The following is a 26144-nucleotide window of genomic DNA, read 5'->3' on the forward strand; positions in this document are numbered from 1 at the left end:
AGGAATAAACAAAACTCAAGTCTCTTGTCACTAGGTAATTGTTTACAATGGCTGTCACATATTAGATATGGTAGAAAACATTTGCAAGTGGAATGGGTTTGTTCAATTTAAGACTTTAATACAGACAGTCATATCAAATACTCACAGTTACAGTGAAGACCTTCAACAGGAGCACTTCAGGAGCCACCTCCCCTGCCTTGTGACCTAAACTTTACTGTAAGCAGTCCTCAGGCAAGCAATACAGTGCAAGATTTGTTATGTGCAACTACTGCAGGGATAAGCATATCATAAGTTAGTAAATGGGACTGAAGGACATATGCTTTGAACCCTTCCATACTTTCCATGTGCAGAGATTGGTTGCAGAGAAAGCAAACATTTAAGACTGCTTTGAAAACAGTGCCCACTTGGCTGCCCAAGAGAAAAATATGAAACTAATTTACTTTCACACTGAGAGTGAGGACATATCCTTCCACATTTTTACTTATCAACAAAATAATTGAGAAAAAAACAGTTTATTTCTATATCCATTTATTATTCCAGTCTGTAAAAATATAAGACTAATATACAACTACATCTAGCTTGATTTTGTAAAATCAGTCTTCATTCAGTGAGATATCAATGTACATTATACATTAAAGTTGTAAGAAAAATACTGATATTTGACATTTTAAACAAGTTCATTCATGTAAAAATCACATTGCAAGTAAAATTTAATTAGAAAATACATAATATTCACAAAAATACACATGTTAAAGACAGCTTGTGAGAACATTGTCCTAAATTTAATTCAGCTGTGGAAAAAACACATGATTCACAGTTAGGCTTGACTTATCCAGTACCATAGTGGAACTTCAAAGTAAATGCATCTTAATTCTATTAAGAATTTGTTCTTTTTCCTATTAAGGTGCACTTGTATCTCCCAGTTGCAGGTAAGGAATGACTTGTCCCTCCACTGTGCATGTACACAACGTATAACACTAGTCAAAGGAATTTTTGTCTTCCATTCAGTTTCCAAACAATTTGGATATTTATAAATTAATTTATAAAAGCTGGATTGAAAATGCAACGTACATACACAGGATACTTAATGCACACAGATCACATTAATAGCAGCATCATATTGTCAATCATGCGCAGCATCCTCACTATCGCTTTTGCATTTTCTTTCTTTTTCAGATAAAATCTATATAAAACAGTCAAGCCTTTAAGTATTTTCTTCCAGGGAGAAAAATTATAAAGATGTTAAAAATTTAGGAGGTAGTGAATGAAAGGCTAACAATATCAGCATATTTTAAAAAACGTTATACTAAACCCCAGTATCATTTCTATATAAAATTAAGTTTAGCCACTCAATCAACCATTGATCATCCTGAAGTAACAAGTTTAAAATATTTAATAATTAACAGTGTATGCATTAGTAAGATATGGAAGAACTTCAAAAACTTCAGGGTAACTGCAGCATTAAGCAATTACATGCTGTGCAGTCTGTCATTGTAACTGTAAATACACACTTCTAAAAACAAATTTTTACGTTTAGTGTTTTTATCAAGTCCCAAATGCTTAGTTTTTACTACACATTACCAATTTCTGTAAAACAGAACATTTGTGTCAAAAGAATATTATCTCACATTTAGATTAATCAGATTGCAGAAAAGGTCCCAAGATATGAATTCTCATGCAGTTTAGAATAGGATCCTAGTTAAACTTCAACAAGTCCTTAATACTGGCATGTGTATTCAAAATATTCATGCATCTGTTTTAAGTACAGATTAGGTAACACACAGTTTGGCAGCACACTAACCTTGGGTGTTTGTACCTAAGCAATAAGTTACCTTGCAACACTGGCATTCTCAGACTCAGCCCTCCTGTGTGAGCCAATAGCTCCAAGCTATTATCCATGCTGCAAAAATACTTGTCCCTCACATTAGATCCATAACATCTTTCCACTGAATGAAAACTGTACAAAGTGGCCTACCAGTTCATTTTCTGTATCTGTGGACCTCATTTTTCTTCTCTCAAGTGCCCTTATTCCTTTATTATTCACAATACATTCAAGTAAACAAAAGGCACAGAAGTGCAAACTAGCATAATAAATGAAAGTCCCCCTCCACTGATGATTTCATACAGGAAGGAAAGTCTTTTGATAAAAGAAAAAATAGACATTTTAAAGTAAACAAACTCCCTCAAATAAAGGAAGTGTAGAGCAGCACTGACAGAAAATAGGTATATTTAAAGTGTATAAGTTGCAGAATGAACATTATTTCCCCTCGTTTCACACTCACTGGATGTAGTACCTTCATTTTTAATAATTATTAACCATGTAAAACACTCCCAAATTCTTGCTTATGGTAGAAAAGATTCCAGGGCCTCTCCATCTGCACACTGATAAAACCATAAAGAAATCTGATGGAGTAGAACTCTAACCAGTATTTGCAGAGTACCATTGTTTGTTATGCTATCTCTCTATTAATGGTAAATAAAAACAAAGAATAAATCAAAATGAGCAAGAATATTTTTTTATATCTATGAGACTTAAACTCCATTGGTATTGAAGGTTTGAAAATATTACTGCTCACAAGATCCCAATTTAATATTTACATTGAGAAAAATTAAACAGTTGTAATTTCTGAACCAATTTTGTTTACATCATTACAAAAATCTTATACAAACACAGTTTTAGCCTCTGATATCCTAAGTCGACCTTTACAGATGCCTAAAGGTTAAACTTAGTCTCTTGCTAGTGAAGTTACCAGAGGTAGATGTTTCCTCAAGATAGAGGGGGGAGAAAAGGGGTTACTTTCCTTTCCTGAAAATATCATCCCACAGGACAGAACATGCTTCCACGAACCCGTACTACTGGCTCTGGTAAGCACAATGCCACAGTACAGAACTGGTAGCATCCTACTTCTTTCTTAGAGGCTGACGTTAGACTACTGGATCCCTGGTGAGAAGCTCCAGCCATCCCTCTCCCCAATCTTATTAGTCCATCTCATTTTCCTGCCACAACTTACATTCCAGAGTCAGGTTGAGAACTGAGTACCAAAGTGGTAAAGCAGGAAAGGGGGAAAAGGAATGCTTGGAAGCCTTTCCCTGCAATTGTCCTAATAAGTTTGCAGCTGATTGCACACATTCTTATGCACTTGCAGTATTGGGACTTGTCATCAGTATTTTGTTTTACATACAGCAACTTTGTAATATTCAAAGCACTCAGCCAGTGGTACAAAGAATGGTCAGCATTTACTGTTACGTTCATTATAATGAGTAGTTTAGTAGTTTAGTATCAGATGGCTCAAAAGTTCTACTAAAGCCTCATTCTGATTTAAAACTTTTTTAACCCAGGGATTTAACTGAAACTGTTCTAAGTTGTTTAGGTTTGAAGAAAGTCAGTTTTTACATAGCCCAGACTCATTACAGCAAACCTTTTCTAGTAGAAACCTTTAAATCTTTTGCTAGGATTGTGACTTCAATATAGACTGTATTATTTTGTTTCCATAGCATTAAGTTTATATTTGATTTCTTTGAAGTTTACTGGGATTAGCAACTAAATACAATGATATCCTTAAATATTTCAAACTAAAATGAGAACTGGTCTTGGATGCATAAGTCTTGAAGAGACTTTCATATTTGACTTTCAAAATTATAGTCACTAAAATTAAGTTTACCTGGTCAGTAAAATAGTAAAGGTGCTTGACTAATGAGCCTGTGGTTGCATATTCACTTCAGAAGCTCCCACATTCAAATCCTGACTGTTGTCAAGTTGCTGACCACTAACACATATCCCTATTGCTCAATGTGTCAGTCAGAGAAGTAGACCAACCAGAAACACCTCTTCCTACCCCACCTCCTGCTTATTTTTCAGTTTCCTCCTACAGAGCCACACAAACAGCTCTACCAGCTAAACAGCAGTTCAGAACAGGAATGAAGTGGCTAAAGCAGCTCTGTCATACATAAGCAGCACTTCAGATGAACATGAAACCACAGTACGAGATAGTCAGCCTCACACAATGATGGAAGTTTACTTGTATAGATCCAGTAGTGTTCTCCATATTTAAAAAATAAATCAAGTACCTTTAAAAGAAAGCTCACAGCCATCTCTTAACTATCCTTCATTTGCAATTTAAGTTTTCCTCATCCAATTTCAGTCACTATCATCAATTATCTTCCTTCTTTGTGAAGTATTCACACTGAAGTGCAGAATTAAATGAAGTTAGTCAACTTAAATAATTTTGAACTTCTTGTATTTACTTTTTTCCCTCCTTTTAATCTAACTGTAGTGCTTGGTAGATGGAGAGGTATAAAATGTTACATATTAAGCCAAATTAAAACATATATGGCATCCTCACTTAATATACGAATGCAACTTCATAGCGTTATTATAGTTCCATCTTCTTCTAATGACTTGTGATCTGGATCTTGTACTTCATATTCCATGCTAATGCTGCCTGCTGAATGAGTCAAGTTCATCTCACTGGAAGGAAGGAATCCATTTTGTGTTGGCTCATGAAGGAGTTCAATTTGTGTCAAAGATTCTAGGCTTTCGCTGGTAGGTGCGGCTTTTGGAATCTGCTGTGGCTCACCACTATCCTCAATAATAATGTCCTCTTCATCGCTTTCCTCTTCTCCTTGCATGAAATTTGTTACAATATTTGGCGTGCTACTTGGAAGGCTCGATTCTGTAGACTGACCAGAGCTGCCAGAAGTCCGACTGTTCCGCACAACGTTATTTCTCTGGTTTGCCGGTCTTACTGTAATGATCAGGTTACGGCTGTTTGCAATCATCATGTCCGTAACCTGATCGAGGCTTTTTCCTGAAACCTCTATTCCATTCACCTCCAGTACTTCATCATTGACAGCCAGTAAGCCCGTGCTTTGAGCCAAACCTCCAGGGACAAGCCTAGATATGAAAATCCCTGGAACTTTCTCTAATCCATGAGGTGTTACTCTGACACTAGAGCCATCTCGTATGTAGAACCCAAGGGGTTTGTCAGTTCCATATTTGTAAAGTCGCACCCTACGATGGGTTTCTGGAAGAATATCTACATCTATAATAGAAGACACTGGTCTGAAGTCTTGTGGCATGCTAATGACAATGTGAGGTTTCTTCTTGTGATTATCTGGACGCAACACATTTGATAAGACGTTTTTCTTCCTTGTCATAGTATCCGTACCAAAGGCACTGTAGTCTGCATCTTCTGTAAGACATAGCACATTGATTAGATCAACTGTATACGTGCTCTGTATCACGTTGCTATTGTGTTTTAGGTTAGCAGAATGAAACCTCTCATCTAGAAGGTTTCTGGCTACAAAAGAGAGAGTTCTCTCTACACATGAAACGAGCTTTAATGTTACGAGATTAAAAATTTGTAATACTTTTGGTTTCCTACAACAAAAGGAAAAACAGTACATTAAAAAAATGAAGCACATTAGCAGCAGTAGAGACACAAAGAACTATATTCTAGCTGCTTGAGAGAAAAGTTGAAATGGAAAGAGTGAGTACATTCCTAGAAACCATTTTAACTTTATTCAGAGTAATTCCACTTGCTAAGTTTTCTCTCCTCAGGTTTCAGATCATTGGAAAAGAAAGAATGAAAAAGGGAAAGCAGCCAGTGTGCCTATTATTGCCTAGCTCCTGGAAACTAGCCAAGTGACCTGGATTCAAACTCCAGAAAGCTTATTCCATTCTGCACTCTCTTCCCTGCCCCCATGCAATGTAGGTAAAATGGCTGTGGAGCAGAAACAAAGAGATCTTGCACACAAATACTTTGAGCAAAACTGCTCACACAAGCAATGCTGTAACTGCCACAATTTGATACAGAAGTATGCAAATGGTTCAGAATTTTAAAAAAAGAAGGCATGCAAGCCATACAAATACTTCAAAAACATGTTCTGCAGATGCAATTGGCCTGTGTGAAACGTCTATTTACCAAAAGACGCTTCCATTTTTCTGTAATAGCTACAACTTTCCCAAAACAGGGAACAAAAACATTTTCTGATCCAAGTTTCCTTGGATTTACACTTGTATTTTTGCAACATAGACTTTTTTCCTCTCTCTGTGGTATATTAAAAATGTAATGAAGCAGAACTGTTTTGCTCCAACTCTGGGAGTTGGATAATTTGGGATTTATTTGTATTACCACATTAAGATGTCACTGGTACAGTAAAGGAAGTGGAAGAATTACTATATATTTCAATCTCTGAATTGAAATGACTATGAAATGCTTTCCTAGTGTGAAATTGCAGGAGAGCTGTCAATCACTGATGAAAAAAAGTACACAGTGAAAGCTGGCAAGATATTTTTTATTAGGCTAAGATGAAGATATATGGATAGGTATTAGTTATATCTGGACTCTTCATATGTTTTTAGCAAAATAGAACAGAGAATATAGTTCCAAAACAAGTCTAACACTATTCCAGCATGTGGTACTAACACCTCTCCGGGCATTAAAGCTGCTAAAAACAAGAGTTTAAGAATGATTGGTCTACTATGGCAGCCTTGGACTTACTATTCTAAAAGATAAAGGGCAATAGGAAAAGAAATACATTTAGAGTACCCTACCACAGAAACCAAAGGCATTTATTATAAACTCAATAGTAGTAAATGTGGGGTTTTTTTAAATGTGTCCTTGTGTTTTGTTTGTTTAAAAAAATAAATACTTTAAGGAAGGCAAAACTGTTTGCTAAGGACAAAAAAAATTCATCTGTATTAAAGTTGTTCAGAAGTAATTCCTGCTTTTGTCAAATCATTGAAGACAGCTAAGTCTACACAGCCATACTACACTCCAGAGTCACTTTTGTGACAATCTCAGTGACTTTGGGAACGATGTCTCCCTAGAATATCATATCCACCTCACACAGTTAAGGTTCACTTCCATATCATATTTTCACTTTTTCATCCAGACTGGTGTTTCTGCAACAGCTACTGAATGAAGGCAGCAGTAATGCAAATTGCTCCACACATGTTACTTTAGCACAGATACACCACAGTGCCCTCGCTTCATGTGAGGAAATGCATACTGGCAGCAATCTTGGGATTTTTTTCTCCCATTTCACCCACTGAGACAGCCTCTGCAAAAATAAGCTTCCCTGTCTTCTTAGGATGAGCAAGTAAAAAGGAAGCTAAATCAAGGACTGGGCCTATACCTGAAGGGGAACACCTCCATAAAGAAAAACTTCACATTTTCTCTGTGAAATACATCTTGGGATATCTACTTAACTGAAGATCAGCCACTAAGAAATCCTGTACTCCATTGCTGAAAACATGCCGACTTTTCTGACAACATGGAGTATTTTAATATTCACTTAAAATTTACGATCAAAGAAAAAGTGTGAGAAGTTTTGCCCTTATCTCTACTGACAACCCATCCAACCAGTTTCAAGTTAGACATTTGGTCATTACATTGGGAGGACTTTTGCAATTCAATGAGTTGTAATAGCTTCACTTTTGTATTTGAAACTACAACTGCTTGCAAATCCAATTGGATATGGCAATTAGGAAATAAGACTAAACACAAGGGTCTTGTTTTAAATCTTTTACTGTCAAATACAAAGTAGCACAATGATAGCAAGAAAGGGATAGTATAGGTAAAGACTTAAGACAAAAATTAGACAGTGGTGAATTGTATATTAGAATTAATAATTTTAACAAGCACAAGGGTTGTGTTTTTAGGTCACAGATTTCCCTCCCCTTCAGCAGCAGCTGGTATGCATTTTAGTGATCTCAAATATGTAAAAACTACTTTGTGCAGTGCACATTTAAGTAGTGTAGATCTCTGATACTTTAGAACTGTGGTTCTAAGGCTGTACAGTCAATGGCAAATTTATGAGAGTAAAGTATTTCAAGTACTGAAGAGACATTGCATAACAAAAAGTGTCACTTTGCCTCATTTCAAAAGCTTTACTTTTTTTTTTTTTGTTTACAAGTGACGCATAATTTCTAGGCATGTATCACCAAGTTGCTCCAGAGAGCTCTGTTCTTTGGGAAGTTCTCCAAAGGGACATTAAGTAAGCTTGAAGCATTTCAACTGATTAGCTCCATATTGTTCACACCTTAAGGCAGGTTATGTGGTTTAGAATGAGATTGTACATACACTATTTTCTGTATACTGTTTCTAAACCAACTGTTGTACTAAAAGCACTAGAAACCTTTTGCTTCTCTGGCACCACTATGTTAGAACCTATGTCGAAGAGTTTTCATCAGCAACTTGCACTCTAGCACAAGTAGATGGTGTATCAAAACATTGTTAGCATTGATTTTCTTACAAGTGCTCCTCCCTATACATTGCAACATTGAAAAGCTATTCAGTTTTGGAGGTTTCCTCCTGCAGTTTAGAATGCATACCATCATTCTTTCTTTTGAAAGAATCAGATCTGTCTGATTATCTGGTATCTTACAGATTCTGTTATATCAAATGACTCTTATTTGACATTCCCAGCTTGCCACAAGAGGCTGTAAGGCTTTTCACCTTCATAGGAGGCCACAAATCTGGAGACTTCTCCAGCCACTCAGGCCTTTGGGTTAAGTTTGGCATGTACTAGGTATACAAACATATACATTTATTACATCAAATAAGTAGTTTTATTGTGTCTTGCAAATGATGACAGTAAGATTGAGCTCTTTACCTCATAGCTACATCTAGAACTATTCACAACTTTCCTCCCCAAAAAGAAATGAGTTCACAGAAATCACCACTCAGCCTGCCTAGCCACAACTATCATCTGATAAGGCTTAAGATTCTTGTACAAATCAAGTTTTTCCACAGTTAGTAGAGAAAGATTCAACTGATCTTCAAAAGGACTGGCTTTGAAATAAATGTTATGTAAATATATCTGTATGTGAAACAAGATTCAAAAGTGCTTTTCAAACAAGAACTAAAATCAGAAAAACATTTCTTGTAAAGGGATATGAACTTTAAAAAGTCTTTCAGAAGACAGACACAACCAGAAATCTTAACATTGAGCTGGTGCTTTTGTCTTTAGAAACTTAACTTACATGATATACTGTTGACATAAAAGCATTCCAAAATTGCAAGCCACATGTCAAAACATTTAAGAACCTATAAAGCACGAGAGGGTAGGTTTTATGCATTGTAACTAGTCTTAGCAGTCTATTAATTCAAAACTAGTACAAACCTTAAGACATACAGTTGAAGTTACATAATTTGTGGGAAAAGGAAATAGTGAAAAGTTGATGAAAACTCATCTCTGCAAATCTCAGACAAATTGTTTAACCTCTCTTCTACTGCTAAACAAATTTTCTAAAGCAATATTCTCGAGTACAAAGGCATCTTTGTTCTGGCACCCAGCTAATCAGTTTAAAGCTGCAGCGGAAAATATTTTGGCATGAAGCCAAAGGACAAGGTGTTAACTACAGATAGTGTTAAGGAGAATGTCCACACAGGGCAAGAATGATATTCCCCCTCCTGTAGATTTAAGCTCAAGGTGGCACCAATCTGTATATACTCATTACATGAATTTATATCAAAAGCCTACAAATGCCAAATCTGCTTTCAATTTAACCTTGTTCAAGACATATTTAATGTTTTACTGATCTATTTGCAAAGCAGATTAGAGTTAGCCCTCAAAAATTCCATTTTCCAAATGTCAGAGGGCATTTTTTTAAATAAGTCCCAATAAATCTTATCTCTTACTTAGCCACAAGTTATAATAAAGCATATTTATCATATAGTTTTAGGAAGAGGACTAAGAACACCTACGATATTCCAGAGAGATGTTTAAAAAGACAACTCTTCCTACTTTTCACCCAAAAGCTTCTCAATTAAAAAAGTCTCTCAAGAGGCACAAAATGAATTAACCAAACACTTTATTATACACAGCAATATACATGCAGAACTCACAGGAGCTGTGTATTGTGATTTAATATCCTGTAAGTGAGCTTTAATAATTATATGGTTTTGTTGTTTTTTTTTTTTTTTAAAGGTTTAATCTCTATTATTCTTGTATTTAACATGCAAAGTCCCCCACATCAAACTGCCCTTTAGGGCCTGTGCAGACTGTCATCTCCTTCCCCCCTCCCCACCATTTTATCTTCAGTAAGATTTTTCTCACAGACATAGTGACTCCCATACATCTGGATTTAATCATGATACATCAGTTTAACCTTTAAATTCCAGATGTCAACAGTACCTGTTAATCTGCTAAACTGATGAATGAAATTCCAATAAGCAACTGTTTTCTGCAAGCTGATAGCCGTTCAGGACCTGGGCAATATCAAGCTCCAGTTTAGATTTAGCACTGGAGTAGTTTAAAATATTTTAAAGCAATTTAGTTAATTACAATTAGAAGAGTCTAAGGGGAATAATGTGATTTGATTTCATTACAGGATCTCTAGGTTTCTCACCACATTAACCAATACACAAAATGCTTAGGACAACTGTCTAGCTTCCATAAATTAGGAACCAAAATCAAACAAAAAAGAATAGAGTATCTCATCACTCTCATTTCAACCCCTTAAGCTGTTCCTTGGAGTCAATATACTAAAAACTATACCATTTACTCTACATTTTACTGTAGTCTGTTCATTCCTCATGTTAGCTTTCCACAAGTTGCACACAGCTTCTAAATATAAAAGACAATACCATAAAATCTCCCATCTGATAAGATAGCAAAAACCTTTTCTTCCCCACAGCGGCTTTTGCTAAAATCTTAAATTCCCAACTATTATTGCTAGAAATTTTTTTAAATGGCAGAGTTTCATTAAAAACCACACAGAAATTTTTCACAAATAAAATATCAAATCAAGCTACTTCCTCCCCCTCACCTCCCTATCAAACAAACCTTTGTTCTATATGGCAAAAATACTAATGGAATCAAAGCCTCAATTTAATCAAAGTGATCCAAGTAGTCTGAACTCATTCAGAACAAAGTACAGTGCCAGAAGTGCTGCACTCAGATGCCAGTCTGGTTTCTTTATTCCCTACAACTCCTTCACCAGAAGTCTCTAGCCTGAAAAGGAAGGTGATGACAACTGATACTTTCTACATAGCTTTTCCTGATAATCAGTTCTTGGCATGATAAAACTTCAGTGAGTTAATCTTATTTCTAGCTTTGTGCGTATCAACTCTGTTAACAATTTCTTGCACCAGAGTAATAAGAAATGATCTATCACACTTTAAAGGTGATGTAGGTACAATGAAGGTATAAGGTGTTACAAATGTAACACTAGTAACAATCTAAAAACATATGGTGTTAAAATATAAACTCAATAATCCCAGTCTGACAAAGTGGCTTATCTGTTCTCGTCATATGGCTACTGTAGCAGATTAAATGGCACTGTAGACCTTTTCCACCTCTAGATTCTATTAAAGCAAATAGTTAATTCCTTAGGTAATATAGGCCTTCCTAGACTATACTACTCTCAATTACAAACAAAACACATTTTGCCAGCAACACAGCAGCTGGCAAGCAGCCACACTGGTTTTGAATATTGTTTTTGTATCAGGCTGTTGTGGAGCTTATTCATTTTTTAGAGTGGGAAAGTTGATAACAGCTTCCCATTTCTAAGAAATATAAACCTGTCTTAGCAACAACCAGAAACAGTGTACGCCTTAATAGTTAACAAGAAGCAAAGATTCAGAAAGCATCTGATTACCATATTCTAACAGGACTTGCACATGTTCATATATATGCACACTCACGCTTGTATGCAAGTAAGCAGAAAACCAGCAAGTACAGACATCAGGTTCTCTTCCCTTCTCTGGTTTAAAACAATTTCAAAATCATATCACTAAATTTCTCCTCTTCCATTCAGTGGAGATACTAAATATGTTCTCAATTTTTTTTCCTTCATAGACAAAAGCAGACATTAGAAAAAGACAACCAGAACTTTATGCCTAGAAAACATGCTCTTTTTAAAAGGCAAACCAACAAACTGAGCAGTACTCTCCTTTGATGTTTGCCAACTGAAATAAGCTTGCAATTTTGAAAGCTTCATAATGTTTTATTAGGAAAGTGTGGTTAGAGTAGCATACTAAAAAACCTAGTCTTTAATTTATACTGACATTTAATACTCCAAGTAATAAGACTTTCAAGACACTTCCATCCTGTAATAGTTTATCTTCTCACCTGATCAAGATTGAAATTTTAAGTGAAAAGCATCCAATGTACAGATTAGAAAACTCTAAAGTTTATTTTCATTTATTTACATAAAACCAGAAAGAAGCATTTGCTAGGGATTTACCTTGACTTCACCTAACTGAACTCTCAGCAAAAAAAGCACAAAGTACAATAGGTTGTCTGAGGAAGCTCTTGCAAGAGCAAGAAGTTGTGAATACCTTTCATGATCCATAATTATTATGGAATTCAACATGATGAAATAAGACTGAAGGGTTTTTTCCTCCATATGTCACACTGTTAAGTGCAACATAGTATAACTGGATAAACAGACGATTACAGACTTCAAGTGCACTTACCTTTTCTCTGAATAAAAATTCTGAGTAGAGGATTGGCTGTGGAAACAGCTTTATGATAATTGTCATCATTATTGATAGGTAGCAGGTCTCCATGAATGTCCGTATATCCCACTAGAACATCAACGTTTGGTATCTTATGGACGTGCTGCAATAATCCATAGAACTCCTCAAACTTTCCAGGTTTGGATCTCTCCAGAGAAAACCGTCGAAATTCTGCTCCAAACTACAACAAAATATATCTTACATCACTATGCAGAAATCTAACATCATCACACCATAGAATGATTTGAATGTTAGACCAGAATTTTATGGAATCCCAAGTGCACAGTTTAAACTGCTTCCCAACTCACACACCCACTGCCCTGTAAAGTTTGACAAAACATGTACTTTTAAGTACGCAAAAGTTGTCTACATTGTTGAGTTCACAGAATTCACTATTATGGGAGCTTAGCAGTAGTGTGACAAACTAGTGCAAGAATATTTGCAGATCCTTATGTGCTTATGAAACAGTCATACACTTGGTGGCTCAAAAACAAGATTGTGATTAACCTCCTATGGTATGTGACTACATAGAACTTCTTCAAAGAAAACTCAGTATGCTTTAGAATGGTATGTATAGATTGTTATACCACTACAGTTAACCTATGCCCAACTGAGTAGTTTTCAAAGTCCCAGTTGTTTGGATTGGAAATGAAAAAGCCACTTTGACCAGAAGACCACCAAGAATGGCTGCTGCTTTTCGGTACAAACTATGTTTGGTAAAGCTTTAGTGAGCTGACCAAGTCAATTCTGCTCTTACCTAAAGAGAGGGACAAAGGAGACAGCCACCGCTTCTTAAGAGCATTCAAAAGATTCCCCTGCATGATCAAGATTCAAAGCTTGATTGCATACTCCTTCAAAATGTGGTTGTATCCACGTGATTCAGAAGATATGCAAAAAACTCAAACCCATTTAATCACTGGCACAGTACTTTCAGGGGTGGGATTTAGACAGTATGATCATTCAACAACAACAAAAATTAAGCTCCCTAGTCCACTCAAGTTTCAGTCTCCTGAATCATCTATTTAACAAACACTTATTGAATCATTGCTAGCATTGTTTTTTGGTAGAGCCAGGCATAGAACTAAATTGAGTGCAAATAAGGATAAGTATTTGATGTACACTAGACAAACTGTAATGTTAGCATGCCTAACTGTAAAAAATAGTGTTCTGCCCAACACAGAAAAGACCCAAATCAAACAAAATATTGGATTAAAATTACTCCCAACCCTCCATATCAGGCACACACAACATACTGAAGATGCTAAAAAGGAATCAAGAGACAGCAGTAGCCAGGTTACTAAAAGTAGATAAGCTTGCATACCAATTAGAACGGTGATAAACTAACCCTCAAAAAAGAAGCATTCTTATGTGAATTCTATTTCTGACCTACAGTAAACATAAAGGTTTGAAATAACTTCCTAAACAAGTTTAGTTTTAAATAGAACAGAAGGGCACACAGAACAAAATACCCACTGACTGAAAGTTTGAGTCTCAGTATCATATACTCGGGTGTACCTTAAGCAGAAGTGAAGATGCACATTAGCAAGTCTCCAGACCAACCCCTACCTCACATTAGATTACAACTTTTTGGAGAATAAAAGGTTTACAGTTCTCACATACAAACAAAGGAATGAAAATAAGGAGACAAGGCCCCTGTTGTTAGCACATTAACACCACCCTAACTCAAACACAGCACAGAAAAACAAGCTACCTTTCAACACCTCATCTTTCTACAAAAGTTTCAAATAAAGGAATTATCTGGGAACATTCCTCTTCTAGAAATACTCAAACTGCTGTAACATTAACTAACAATGAGGCAGAAAGGATGATTCATACTTGCTTACAAGAAAAGCAAAGAAAAGCCTGCAGAAGGAACTCCCATCACTGCTTCATCAGATGCAGCATGCTTAACAATGACGTCAGGGAAAGACTTTATCCGGTGTGTCTCAAATCTTCCTTCAACTATTCAAAGTATGAATGCCATAGGATTTGTTAATGCATTGCACCAATTTCAATTGTTTGGCTTCAAAACACTACCTAGTTTAAATGTAATTCAGAAATAAAAGTTTTAAGAGCCTGTGACCTCATTGTCAGTTTGGAGTAAATGTTAAATCCTGTTGCAGCAAGCACTCAAAGGGCCAGATTTTCCCAACTAATTTTTCTTCCTCCTGCATGGTTTTATACATAGTTGGTGCAAACATCAAGAAAATCTGGCTATTATTTCCTAACATGGTTTATCATATGCTCAATACTATTACAAAGCAGATAAAAAAGACAAAAGTATAACAATGCATTTTTGCCATTTATTTTAAACCCTCAAGATGTTTTCACTCGATATCAAATCATAGAAACGTAGAATGGTAGGGTTTGAAGAGACCTGTAGAGATCATCTAGTCCAATCCCCCTGCAGAAGCAGGTTCACCTAGACCTAAGAACATGTCCAGGTGGGTCTTGAAGACCTCCAAGGAAGGAGCCTCCACAACCCCTCTGGGCAGTCTGTTCCACTGCTCCAACACCTGAACAGTGAAATATGTTCTTATGTTTACATGGAACTTTGTGTTCCAGCTTCATCCCATCACCCCTTGTCCTGTTGCTAGCTACAACAGAAAAAAGTGATGCCCCAATCTCCTGACACCCACCATTTAGATATTTGTAAATGTTAATAAGATCTCCCCTCAGTCTCCTCTTTTCTAGACTAAACAGCCCCAGTTCCTACAGCCTTTCCTCGTATGAAAGACATTCCAGTCCCCTGATCATCTTGGTGGCCCTGCGCTGGACTCTCTCCAGAAGTTCTCTGTCTCTCTTGAGCTGGCGAGCCCAGAACTGGATACAGTACTCCAGATGACGCCTCATCAGGGCAGATTAGAAGGGGAGAAGGACCTCCTCCTTTGATCTGCTGGCCACACTCCATTCCATTAAATGGGCTGCACTTAGAAATTTTAAGTAGTTTAGAGGAGATGAAAGACTAAAGAAGAGAAGGCTTCTTGCCATCCGAGCTCTTTACAAATGCATGCTGTTACACTGGTAACTGATCTGGAAAAACAGTACAAGGGATGTCAGCACACTAGGAAGTTACTAGAGACACTCACTTAAGACTTACTTATGAGACATCTTTAAGCCCTTTGTTAACAGCACACTGCTGCTATAAGTCTCCAGCAACAACACAACATGAGCTACAGTAACATTCTGAAAAAAAAAATATTCCAAGTCATCAGGTGGTGTGGAGTGAAACGTGATATCTAAAGAACTACTAATTTTACTTGGGGACTTTCACACCATCACCAGCAACTCTAGTTTGGGGTATAAAACCCGATTGTTTATATGAGAGAAAGGGCTAACCAGAATTAATATCCCGTGGGGAATCCCCAGGGCAAGTTCAGACCAGTTACTCAGACTGAATAAACTAGATGAACAAAGGATTCTGCTCATATAACTACAACTAGAGTTGAGCTGGGCTCTGTCAGTTGTGACACCATTATTGATTTGGAGTATCAATTGTACATTGTTGATAAGCCTTCAAAGCCTAGCCCACTCCAGAGTAATGATTCCCTCCACCTCCCACACAAGTCTTTCTTCTTTCTCTTTAGAGCTTATTATTTTCATAAAAGGAAAATTACTCCTATGCTATATTAAATCAAGGCACTGTTAAATAATGCATTAGTGACAAGTAGTTCTAGGAATGCCTTGAAACCTGCTTCACAATCTGCACTTAAGAGACAGTCTATTTATTAAAGCTTCCACACTTCTCTGTACAAACACCAACACACACATGACACAGGGGATCCCTATATCTATTTTAAATCAAGGAAGTACACACACACAACAGGGGAACAGTGATCCCAGAGTTTTGGGCTGAGTAAATATTTTGTTTATATACATATCCTACTGATTGTGTTCAATCTTAGAAAAGCAGAGACAAAAACACTGCACTAAACACAGTCACAGCTATAACTTAAATTCTAGTTAATCATAGCTACCAGCTATTCCTATGCTTTCTAGTTTTCTCCACATGAAAATTAACACTTCAAAGAAATCATCACTCATGCTACAGAGACTAACCACACGTTTTCTGGAAGTTTCAGCAGTACATTATCCTTAAAAATAACCCACACAAAACCACAAGTCCTGACTGCTTCACCTATAGTGCCACTGTAATCTTTGATTAGCGGGGAAAGGAAGGTACACAATACAGACAGCCCACTGTAAACCAGCTTAAAAAAAAGCCCACAGAAGATATATATCTACTAATGGAAGAAAACCCATTCCCACATAGATGCAAGCACAATTTGCCCAGACAATGAAAAGGGGGTTTTAACTGAAGTTATACACATTAATTTAACTAATCGGTTGACACTCCACCTAATACTGCACACGCAACACTTTTACAATTGTCAACTGCTGAATGCCATGTCGATAAAATATTAATTATAAACAAAACAAAAATGGCTTCCAGAACATCAAAGTTCTGTCGGCAAGACTTTCTCTAACCTTCACCTGAAAGACCAACATCAGGACAAATGGACTGATACACTCATGAGAGAATCTGCAGAATTATGTAAAGCTTTGACATCAAGAAACTGTTGATATAAGCTATCACACATACACACTCATAAAATAATTGCCACTATACAACCCTCAGATAGCCTCTAAAAGGCAGCAAGCTCTACTTTAAGATGTTAGCTAGTTTACCTCTACCTACACCACCAAAACAAGGGTACAGAAACACACAGTCAATAAGTTACATTTTTTTTAAAAGTACAGAAACAGTAAGTTAAACAAATGCACTCTTTTTCAGATGAGTAACAAGTTTTGGAGTGTGAATCATAACGCCATGTATCTCTTTTGGCCCAGATATGATAAACTTTCCTCAGACACCTACTTTTCCGTATGTTTTCTAGCCTATGCAGAACCAAAGGAGTCAACTCCACTAATCTGTTTCCGTAAAACGCTTCAAAAACACTGACTTACTTCCCCCCTGTCGACATTGCCCCCGCTATGCTACCTCCCTCACTCCCGCTGCTTCAGCTCAGGCTGAGGAGACCAGAGGGAGCCGGCTGGTGCAGGGGCGGGCAGGTGGGGAAGGGTGCCCGCCGCCAGCCGCAGCGCGGGGACCACCGCCTTAGCCCGGCGGCCTCAGGCCCGCTCAAGCGACACCAGGGCCGCGCACTGGTGGACATCAGCCCCTCGCCCCCGGTGCCACCTCCGGCAGGTGAGTCAGCAGCTCTCCCTGCCCCCCGTCCCCTCACCGCCCTTCTCCACAGCCAACGCTACGGCCAGACACCCCCGCAGGGCAGGGCCAGGCTGGGCCGGCGCGTTCTCGTCCCAGCGGCGCCGACACCGCCCGCGGCCCTCAGCCGCCGTGACTAGCACCCACCTTACTCTTCACCTCCATAGTGCCCAGGCCTCGGCTGCCCGCAGCCCCGCGGTGAGGCCGGTTCATGCTGCCGGAGAGTCGGTGTCTCGTCTCGTCTTCTCTCCTCTCTCTTCCTCGGGTGCCTCCGAGCACGCTGCGGGAAGGGGAGAGAAACACAAGACGAAGACGAGCCGCGCGCCCGAAGCCAAATGCCCCCGGCAACCACGGCCGCTCCGCCGGCTCCTGCCGCCGCGCCGCCGCCGCCCTCAGACAGGGGCAGGAGGCGGGGCCACAGCGGCTCCTGGCACCTGCCGCGCCGCCGAGCCAGCGGCCAGCCGCGGGGCCGGGGCGGGGCGGCCGCCCCACAGCGCCTGCGCCGCAGGGAGGGCGCCGGCCGGCGGGGGGCGGGGCCGCGCACCTGCCGCGGCCGCGCATGCGTAGTGCCGCGTGGCGGGAGCGGCCGCGCACCTGCGCCCGGCTCGGCGGGGTGCAAGATGGAGGCAGCGGCCGTGCGCGGGTGACGGGGAGCGGGAGGCGCTGATGTGTCATGAGGAAACGTGTGGCTTTTTTTTTTCCCCCCTCTTCCTTCTCCCAGGGAGCAGGTGTGGGATGTGCCTCAGCAACCTTTGCCCTGGAGTAGCCGGGTCTGGTGCGTACACACGGGGCTGCAGTGGCTGAAGTGCAGTTCCTGGCCTGCTTGCTCCTCAGGCGCCTCAGCGCGTTGCCCTGCGCTGTGGCCGGGCTGGCCTCGCTCCGCGCCCCAGGCCGCGAGCCTCTGGCCCCACCTCCGCGCTCTGGCACAGCCGTGGGCAAGTGTGGCTGGCAGCACTGCAAGCCTCGGCGCCTGGCAGCCCCTCTGCTCGGAGACAGGCTGCCCTGAAGGCAGGTGACATCGAGACACCTCGGGCATCTTGGGATCCTGCGAATTTGACACTGAAAGTGCACCAGTTTTAGTTTATGTATTGACTGCATAAGTCCAGATCGGGCTACACGTTTGAACTTTTTTACTCTTGATGTGCATCAGCATCCTCATCCAAGGTGTGAAGGTGTTCGTGCAGTTTGTTTTCATTTGAACCACAAATAATGTTGCAAGATCTGGTAACATGTGAGAGTGGTTGTCTTAGGTAACCTTGTTTGTTGGTTTAATTCTGAGATAGGTCAATTATTTTCATGTAAAGGTCTGTTTAGCTACCCTGAGAGAAGTCCTGACAAAAATCCATAGTAGAGAATCCATAAACACCTTACAATCTGAAGAAAAATTACTTCTCACTTATGTAATTGTATGTATTGGCAAGAAGGAAGCATGTGGATTAATTTAGGTATGTCAACAAACTTTTGAAATACAGGTCTCTCCCTAATCTATAAACGTGCTAGAGGAGAACTCAATGTGAAGTATCCTTGCGTAGATATTACGTAGATGGCTGTGGAGGAAGTTCAAACAACTCCTCATAGTTGAGGCAAGGTGTGAGTGTCTAGTCAGTTCTCAAGTCTCACTTGGTAATCTAATTAAAAAAATAGCATCCAGTGCTGAATCACTTTTAAGTTGCTGCCATTTTTTGTACGGTTGCTCTTAACTCTCATCATGCCAAAGGCAAAGAAATTACAACTATCACTCAAGCCAAGACAAGCTGTAATTCGTACAGAGGATGTCATTTATTGTTAAGTATAGTTTGCTGTCAGTGTCTAGGCTAATTCAAGTCTTCCCATCCTTTATCTAGTATGTTTTGGTTTTACAATGCAAAAGGATAGATAGAGAATTCAGTCTGTAAATTTAGATAAAATCTATGGCCCTGGTGTAATGGAAGACAGATTACAGCTATGTGAGCAAGACCTGGATAAAACCTCATATTTTGTCACTTTGTAATTACAAAATTGAAAAGAGTTTGGACTGCTTTCCATTTCTGTCTTACACAGCATACTTTATGCTTAATGAGCTACAGAAAAGCACAGGGGTGCAAGTGACAGAAGAGAACAGTGCTTTCTCCATGCTTTTAAACCTATTGGTTTCCCTCTTCTTTTGTAGAGAGGAGAGACCTCCAGAAGGTGGCTTGTGCTTGAAGCCTTCGTGCAGCTAATTTTATTGCCATAGATTTATGAGGTATCATCTAAGATAATATTTTTGCTATGGTGCATTCCTAGCATGGCTGGAGTGCCATGCAGTGGGTGTGGTAGCATGCTTAAGGAGTCAGGGCAAATTCATTTCAAGTCACTGGAACTCATCTAATAAAAAGTATTAATCACTGGCTTGCTTTCATCACAAGGAGCTGATGTATGAGGAAGGAATGTGATAAACAATTTGATTTCAGATAAAGGTAGAGAGGCAGCCTTTTTGTGCCAGTTGTAACACAAGTTTATAGAGCTATTTTAGTCACAAGTTCTGTAAAACCTGTGATTCAATCTTGATCAAGCTATTCACGGCACGTTCAGTTTCAGCTTCTGTGAAGTTGAAAGACAGGTTGGGTTTCCTAGTCTCTGGACAGTTGGGGGTAGTTTTGTAGGAGGCCTTTTTTTTCCCTTTGTTTTGGTGCAACAAATTTGATCACTAGGTCCACTATGGAATATAGTGAGATTCCACTATAATGCTTTTTTCCCATCTTGAGTCTTCCCACTTTTTAAGTGGAATTCTATTCCACATGTCCTTCTGGGGAATTGAAAGAATACTTCAAGGAATAAAACGTAGAAAACGTCTGCCAGTGTATGTTAACTGTTATTGATAACACACCCAAACTTTTATTGTAGAACTCAGGGCTTACACTGCTTTTTCTATTTAATATAAACTGTATTTACACTGTGCTAGCTCAGAAAAGTGTTCATTAGATTCAGTACATTGTAACCTGACATTCAATCGGAGTTGATGAGACATTGAGGTTTCTTTTTGATGAGCAGAGAAAAATAGAAGGGCAAAAGAGAGGCTTTATTTTAAAATGGTAATTAGAAGGTCATACCACAGATTCTCCTGCTTCAAAAAAAAAGTCTCTACTTATAGGCTTTTATTTTGATAGCTTCTGCAGTTTTGATCCATTAATCTTGCATGACAGTTATATTTCCCTACAAAGTGGAAAGCTTTCAAGAACAGTGTATACACTTTGATAACTACATTTTCAGAATATTAAGGACACATTTGACAACAAATTACTTTTACTTTCCCCTTAAAAAGTGAGTAGTACAGACAAACCATTTTTGTCATAAGGACATCCAATGTTAATAAATGCAAATAAAGTTGTTCAGCCCATTTATAGGTGCCCATGAAGCCATGGAAATAAATTTCATAACATCCTGTTAATACTCCCAGTCCTGGAGCATAATATGTGAATTTACAAGTGTTACATTAGAGAGAAAATCTGAGAAGGTTAGCTGGTTGTGTTTTATCTCCATGAAATACAATCCATACCAACAGCACTATACAAACACAAGAACAAAGTTCATCAAATAAACTCCATTGCCTGGCAGTTTAGCTGATCTATTCATGGTAGTAATATTTGAATAATACATGTATAATAATAAAACATAGAATTTCATATCCTGAAATTGTAACAGATGTAGGATTTTGTGTGTTTTAATTTTGGTTTTGGATATTTTGTTTTGTCTTTTTTTCTTTTTTCATTTTCTTGGGGGAAAGCACCCATAGCTGGTTTAGCAATGAACGTGTTTTCACTGTCAGCTGTAAAACTACTTTTGACATTGAAGCAGTGATATAAAAGTCTGTTGTTTTTCTTGTGCATAAATCAGCAATACAATGCTATCAATAGTATGGTGGCAGCTAGGGATTGCTTCTCCTTTCCTGTCTATTTTATCAATGCTTTTTTTGTACAGATGCTTGGAAAGGCATCGAAAAAAAACCTAAAAGAACTGCAACCCTGGGGTTTATATACCTACTGCAAAGAAGCCAGGGACATGTAGGTCCAAAGCAATGTACACTTCAAATGATATTTTTTGCTCAGTAAAGAAACGGTACAAAATACTGACATTGTTACCTGTAGAACTAATGCCTCTTCACCTCTTAAAGACTGGATGGACCAAAGAAGCAACTGAAGAGATGGAACAATTTTTGTGTTCTGATTCTGCCTCTGCTTTCTTCTTTGGCTGTCAGCAAAACAATTAGCTTTCCTCCAACCCTCCTCCATGCACCTTTAGTGGTTACTTTGATGCAACATTTATGTACCCATTGGTGACAAAATTAATTGTTTGTATTTAAAATTAATAGATGAGATATTTTTCAATAAAATATTTCTAGTTTTCTAGGGTCATGGGGTTTTCTTTCAGTTTGTAGGGATTTGGTTTATTCTGTCTGGCTTTATGGGAAAAGTTGTCTTTGTGTCATGCTACCTGTCAAATCAACATTTGTTTCTGATGTGCTATAAATCTAGATCGTTTTGGAAACACATTTCAACTTAAACAAAATATTCCTAGACATTAAACATATGTATCACCCCCAAGAGTCAGCTAAAATCTAGAAGAGTGGAAAGGTGTGACTTGCAGTAATGTACTTTTGTAATCAGGGTCAAAAAGCTGTCACATTCCTGCAGCAGAACTGAGACTAACAGTCTTAAGAACACTGAGAAGGCCACCTCTTGTGAGCACTCCTGGGTCTGCTTGGTAACCTGGGGAAATCCTCAGAGTGTACCTTTATGGAATTAGACGAGAGAAGCCAGTGAATTGTTTTAGTTTTTCTTACCATTGCAGAAATTTTTCCTTTTCATTCTGAATGAGAATTCTGATTCTCAGCTAGCTCTAACATCAGACCCTCAATGGAGAATGTATTGCCAGTGCTGTTCAGAACGTATGCCATTTGTCCCAGCAGAGAACATTGCTGTGAATTTGCTTGGTTAGGGGTTTAAGTTGTGATAAACTTCTGAAGTGTTTGTTTTAAAAATGCTTTCCTAACTAGTCAGAAGCTCATACTGATGTGTTAATTTGAACTCTCTGAGGTTTCTAACTAAAATATTTAAAGATTTTAAAGCTTTTTCTTCTCATTCATCTACTAATCCATTTATGTTTAATGACTCCAGATTACTTTGAGATTCTTCCTTATATAAACACTGTAGTACCAAGAACAGCTGACATCTCACACTTGCACACGTGTGTAGAGTTTAATGATTTAACTCTTCTGACTAAAGTCTTCAAAAGAAACTGTGCTGGTGCTGGAGCTGTGTAGGTTGATAGGTAACACTCCAGTGTTCCTTTCCTCAAAGTAATTTGTCAGCATTACTTATTTGTCTTTCCAGTACTCACTGAGTGTTCCTGAGCTGTAGAATTTGGGGAAAAAAGGCGACAGATGGAAGGAATAATTGCTCCAAAATTTCTTTTAAGCTGCACTTGCTAAAGGTTAGAATTTTAATTTTGTGTTATTCTTAGACTATTAGATAAAAATCTCTGCCTAATAAACCTTTTAGAATGAAGACTTTGCTTTAAAACTTGTCTGGAAAGCACGTTCTCGCTGTTTGTGAGTAAAACGCTCTCTGCCAGCGGCCGCAACTGAGGCTCAGTAATGCTCTAAATGCCATCTGCTGAATACTGAGTTCTTGAGTGTTTTACTACAAAGGAACGTTTTTATACAGAGTAGTGGTTGATCTTAACATTCTTTGTGACTACAGACAGTATGCTTATAAAGCAAATTATTAGGCTTTGGCAGTTGTCAACAGTCATTTCCTATCAAACAAGGAAACGTTTGAGCTTTAAAGTGAGCAAGCTACTAGGGATTGTAACAGTTTAATCTCTTATAAATGTCCAGCTCCCATTACATAGTACTTTACTTCCCAGCTGGATTTATGTCTTCTTGTCCTGGAGGTGTGATGTTCAAACACCCTGCAGTGCTTGTCGGTGTGTGATTTTGATATTGCTTTGTATGTAACTTGTAAGCAAGTCCCTCCTGCCTCATACTTTCATGGGTCCTGTTTCAGAAATCTTGCATTTAACTCCTTTTTTTCCTGAGCTTGCATGCTTGTCTATGCCTCCTTTCAGAACTGCCAGAAACAGATCTGTGTACTCCAAGCTGGCGCCACTGCCAAGGCAAACTGCTCTGACAGAAGGGCTAGAAGAAAGGGAAGTGATGGCAGGACCTATTAAGGCTCTATTACTTGTCTGACTGTGAGAAAAGTACTTAATTTCACAAACAATACCTGCATCTAATTAAAAAAGTAACGATACCTCTTTATAAATAATTAATTATTACTTATTATAATTGAGTTATTATTGGATAGTACGTGAGTCATCCAAGATTGCTCGCACATGCTCAAAACAACAGTACGGGAAGCGCCTGTGGGGCTAATGACGTAATGCAGATTGGGCTGCATTACGCGTCTGCAGAAGATGATTAGGCAGTTGAGAACGGAACCTCGTGGGGATTGTCCGTGTAGATCACGCGTGGGAGGTTCCCGCGGCGTGACCCGGGCGCTGTGCCCGTCCCGCTGCTGCTGGCGCGGAGCCCCTCGCGGCCGGCAGGGGGCGCCGTGCGGCAGGCAGCGCGAGATGCGGGGGGGGACTGGGTGAACGTCCTGCATTGGTCCTGTCTGCACCCGGTGCTTCTCCTGCAATAGCTGCTGTGCCCCTGACGTGCATTGCTTATTCGTGTATAAAATTAATCTTAAAATGGTTGAGAATTTCATAGATTTATTGTTGAAATCGTACCATGAACGTAGCAACGGTTTAGGAATATTCACGCACTTATTAGGAACGATTTTTTAAGGAAAGTATAAAGCTACTATCATATTTTGACAATTCACATTAATTTAGGCTTTTTCTCCTCAGTCTTTTTATATGTGCACACACAAGCAAGTCAAGCCCACTGTGAAACTATAAACAGGGAGACGTTTATACACCAGCATAATAGAACTGTCACTTTTTATTAACCAAATAGTACTGATGCAGTGGTAATAAGTAAAAATAGAAAAGTATAAGCCAAAAGGAGTAGAAAAATGATTCATTTTTTCCTTCTCTGTCACATTTGGAAATACCAAATCCATGCAAGTTCTGCCACTGTCCCAGTGGTGTTCAGCTTTTGGAAGATAGTCTTTGTTCCTGTTGGCTCACCTCTCAATTTCCATCCCGAGTTACCATACCATGAACTGTAGATGTTCAAATAAGCAAAAATAATCATGTTCTTAGGATTTTAGATGTGTGTAATTATAGTTGAATCTTAATGTAATACACCCTTGGAGACTCTGAGTAAATGCTCTTTATGTAGGGGTCATTTATTCTAACCTGGTCTGAGGTTTGTTATGTTACAGCAATGAAAGCACTTTGCCAATATATTGATAATCTAGTTATATGCAGGTTGCTTCCTGTGCAGCAATCTAAAACTAAAAGAATACAAAATAAAAAAGAGTGGGTGGAGACACAAGCACATGTTTGCACACATATTGCTTGCATTAAAAACAGCAAGAAAAATGATTGTGTTCTCCAAGTCAGCCTGCTGTAAAGGATCATATTAATAGGCCTAACTACTGAGCTATTAGTTATTACTGTTATAAACAGAATTATTGTTTATAGCAGCCTTTCTAAAAGTCAGTTTAGTCTGGATCTTCCTGAGAAGCCTGGTCTGCTCACAGAGTTTGCCATCTGTAGTTCAACTGGTTTAGAAAACAAACATAAATGACTTAATTTAGTGCTTAAACAATGAAACTCTGGTTAATCTGATGATACCAGAACACTGGTGAGTCTGAAACACTAAAAGTATGACATTGTTGCAACCATCTTGAATATTTAATTGTAAAATGGTCTTTGTTTGTCATTGGCTTACTCTGTGATAGATGCTGAGTGGCTGAATTTGTGAAGTACTTTTGTGAAGTGCTTTGAGATCCTTGGAAGAAATATACCAGCATATTTTAATGTGCCTTTAGGTCTGAGAGACATCAGAGTGTATTTTAGTTTTTCATTGTAAATATTACAATGGTGCCAGCAATGGAGTATTTACAGCTCTTCATATGTGTGAGAATACTAAACATATGTATTTTTAAAGGAAATTCCAGAAAAATGTGAAACTAGCTTGTAACAAGAGTTTGTGGGTTTATGTCCATTGTTTTCAAGAATATGTAAATTGCTACAGTATAGAACTCACTTTGAACCCTGCTACATAATTAGCTGCACTAAACATCAGTGTTCAATTTGGAAAATCTGTAGCCAAGTGTTTTATTAGAATTTCATGGAAAAGGAGAATGTGAACAGAACCATAGAGCAAATAATCTGAAAGGCAGTTAAAAATAATGAAAACCAAGCACCAGCCACATAAACACACCAGATGAAGACATAGCAAATGAAGATCATAAAAAGTAAGCTGAATGAAAACACGTAAGGTCAATCCTCAACTGAAGTAAACAGAGGTA

The 26144-nt window shown here is 38.6% G+C and overlaps 1 protein-coding gene across 1 annotated transcript; it reads right to left on the bottom strand.

The window, feature by feature from the left end:
- Positions 1–552: 552 nt before the first annotated feature.
- On the bottom strand, positions 553–18131 carry PARD6B (par-6 family cell polarity regulator beta). Its single transcript, XM_062009117.1, has 3 exons — positions 17845–18131; positions 12429–12651; positions 553–5192 (listed from the first exon to the last, which is right to left on the bottom strand). Exons 1-3 carry the CDS (start codon positions 17908–17910, stop codon positions 4363–4365), a joined length of 1119 nt encoding a protein of 372 aa, XP_061865101.1. The 5' UTR covers positions 17911–18131; the 3' UTR covers positions 553–4362.
- Positions 18132–26144: the final 8013 nt, after the last annotated feature.

This window comes from Colius striatus, chromosome 16 (genome assembly GCF_028858725.1).
Source record: "Colius striatus isolate bColStr4 chromosome 16, bColStr4.1.hap1, whole genome shotgun sequence".
In the NCBI taxonomy this organism is placed as follows: Eukaryota; Metazoa; Chordata; class Aves; order Coliiformes; family Coliidae; genus Colius; species Colius striatus.

What these genes read in the sequence shown, in the direction of transcription:
- PARD6B (XM_062009117.1), bottom strand. Translation starts at nt 17,910, where the DNA reads ATGAACCGGCCTCACCGCGGGGCTGCGGGCAGCCGAGGCCTGGGCACT. An exon ending in CTATGGAGGTGAAGAGTAAG is followed by an intron (nt 12,652 to 17,844) that starts GTGGGTGCTAGT and finishes ATTTTGTTGTAG; the next exon opens with TTTGGAGCAGAATTTCGACG. An exon ending in AATTTTTATTCAGAGAAAAG is followed by an intron (nt 5,193 to 12,428) that starts GTAAGTGCACTT and finishes TATGTCTTACAG; the next exon opens with AAGATGCAGACTACAGTGCC.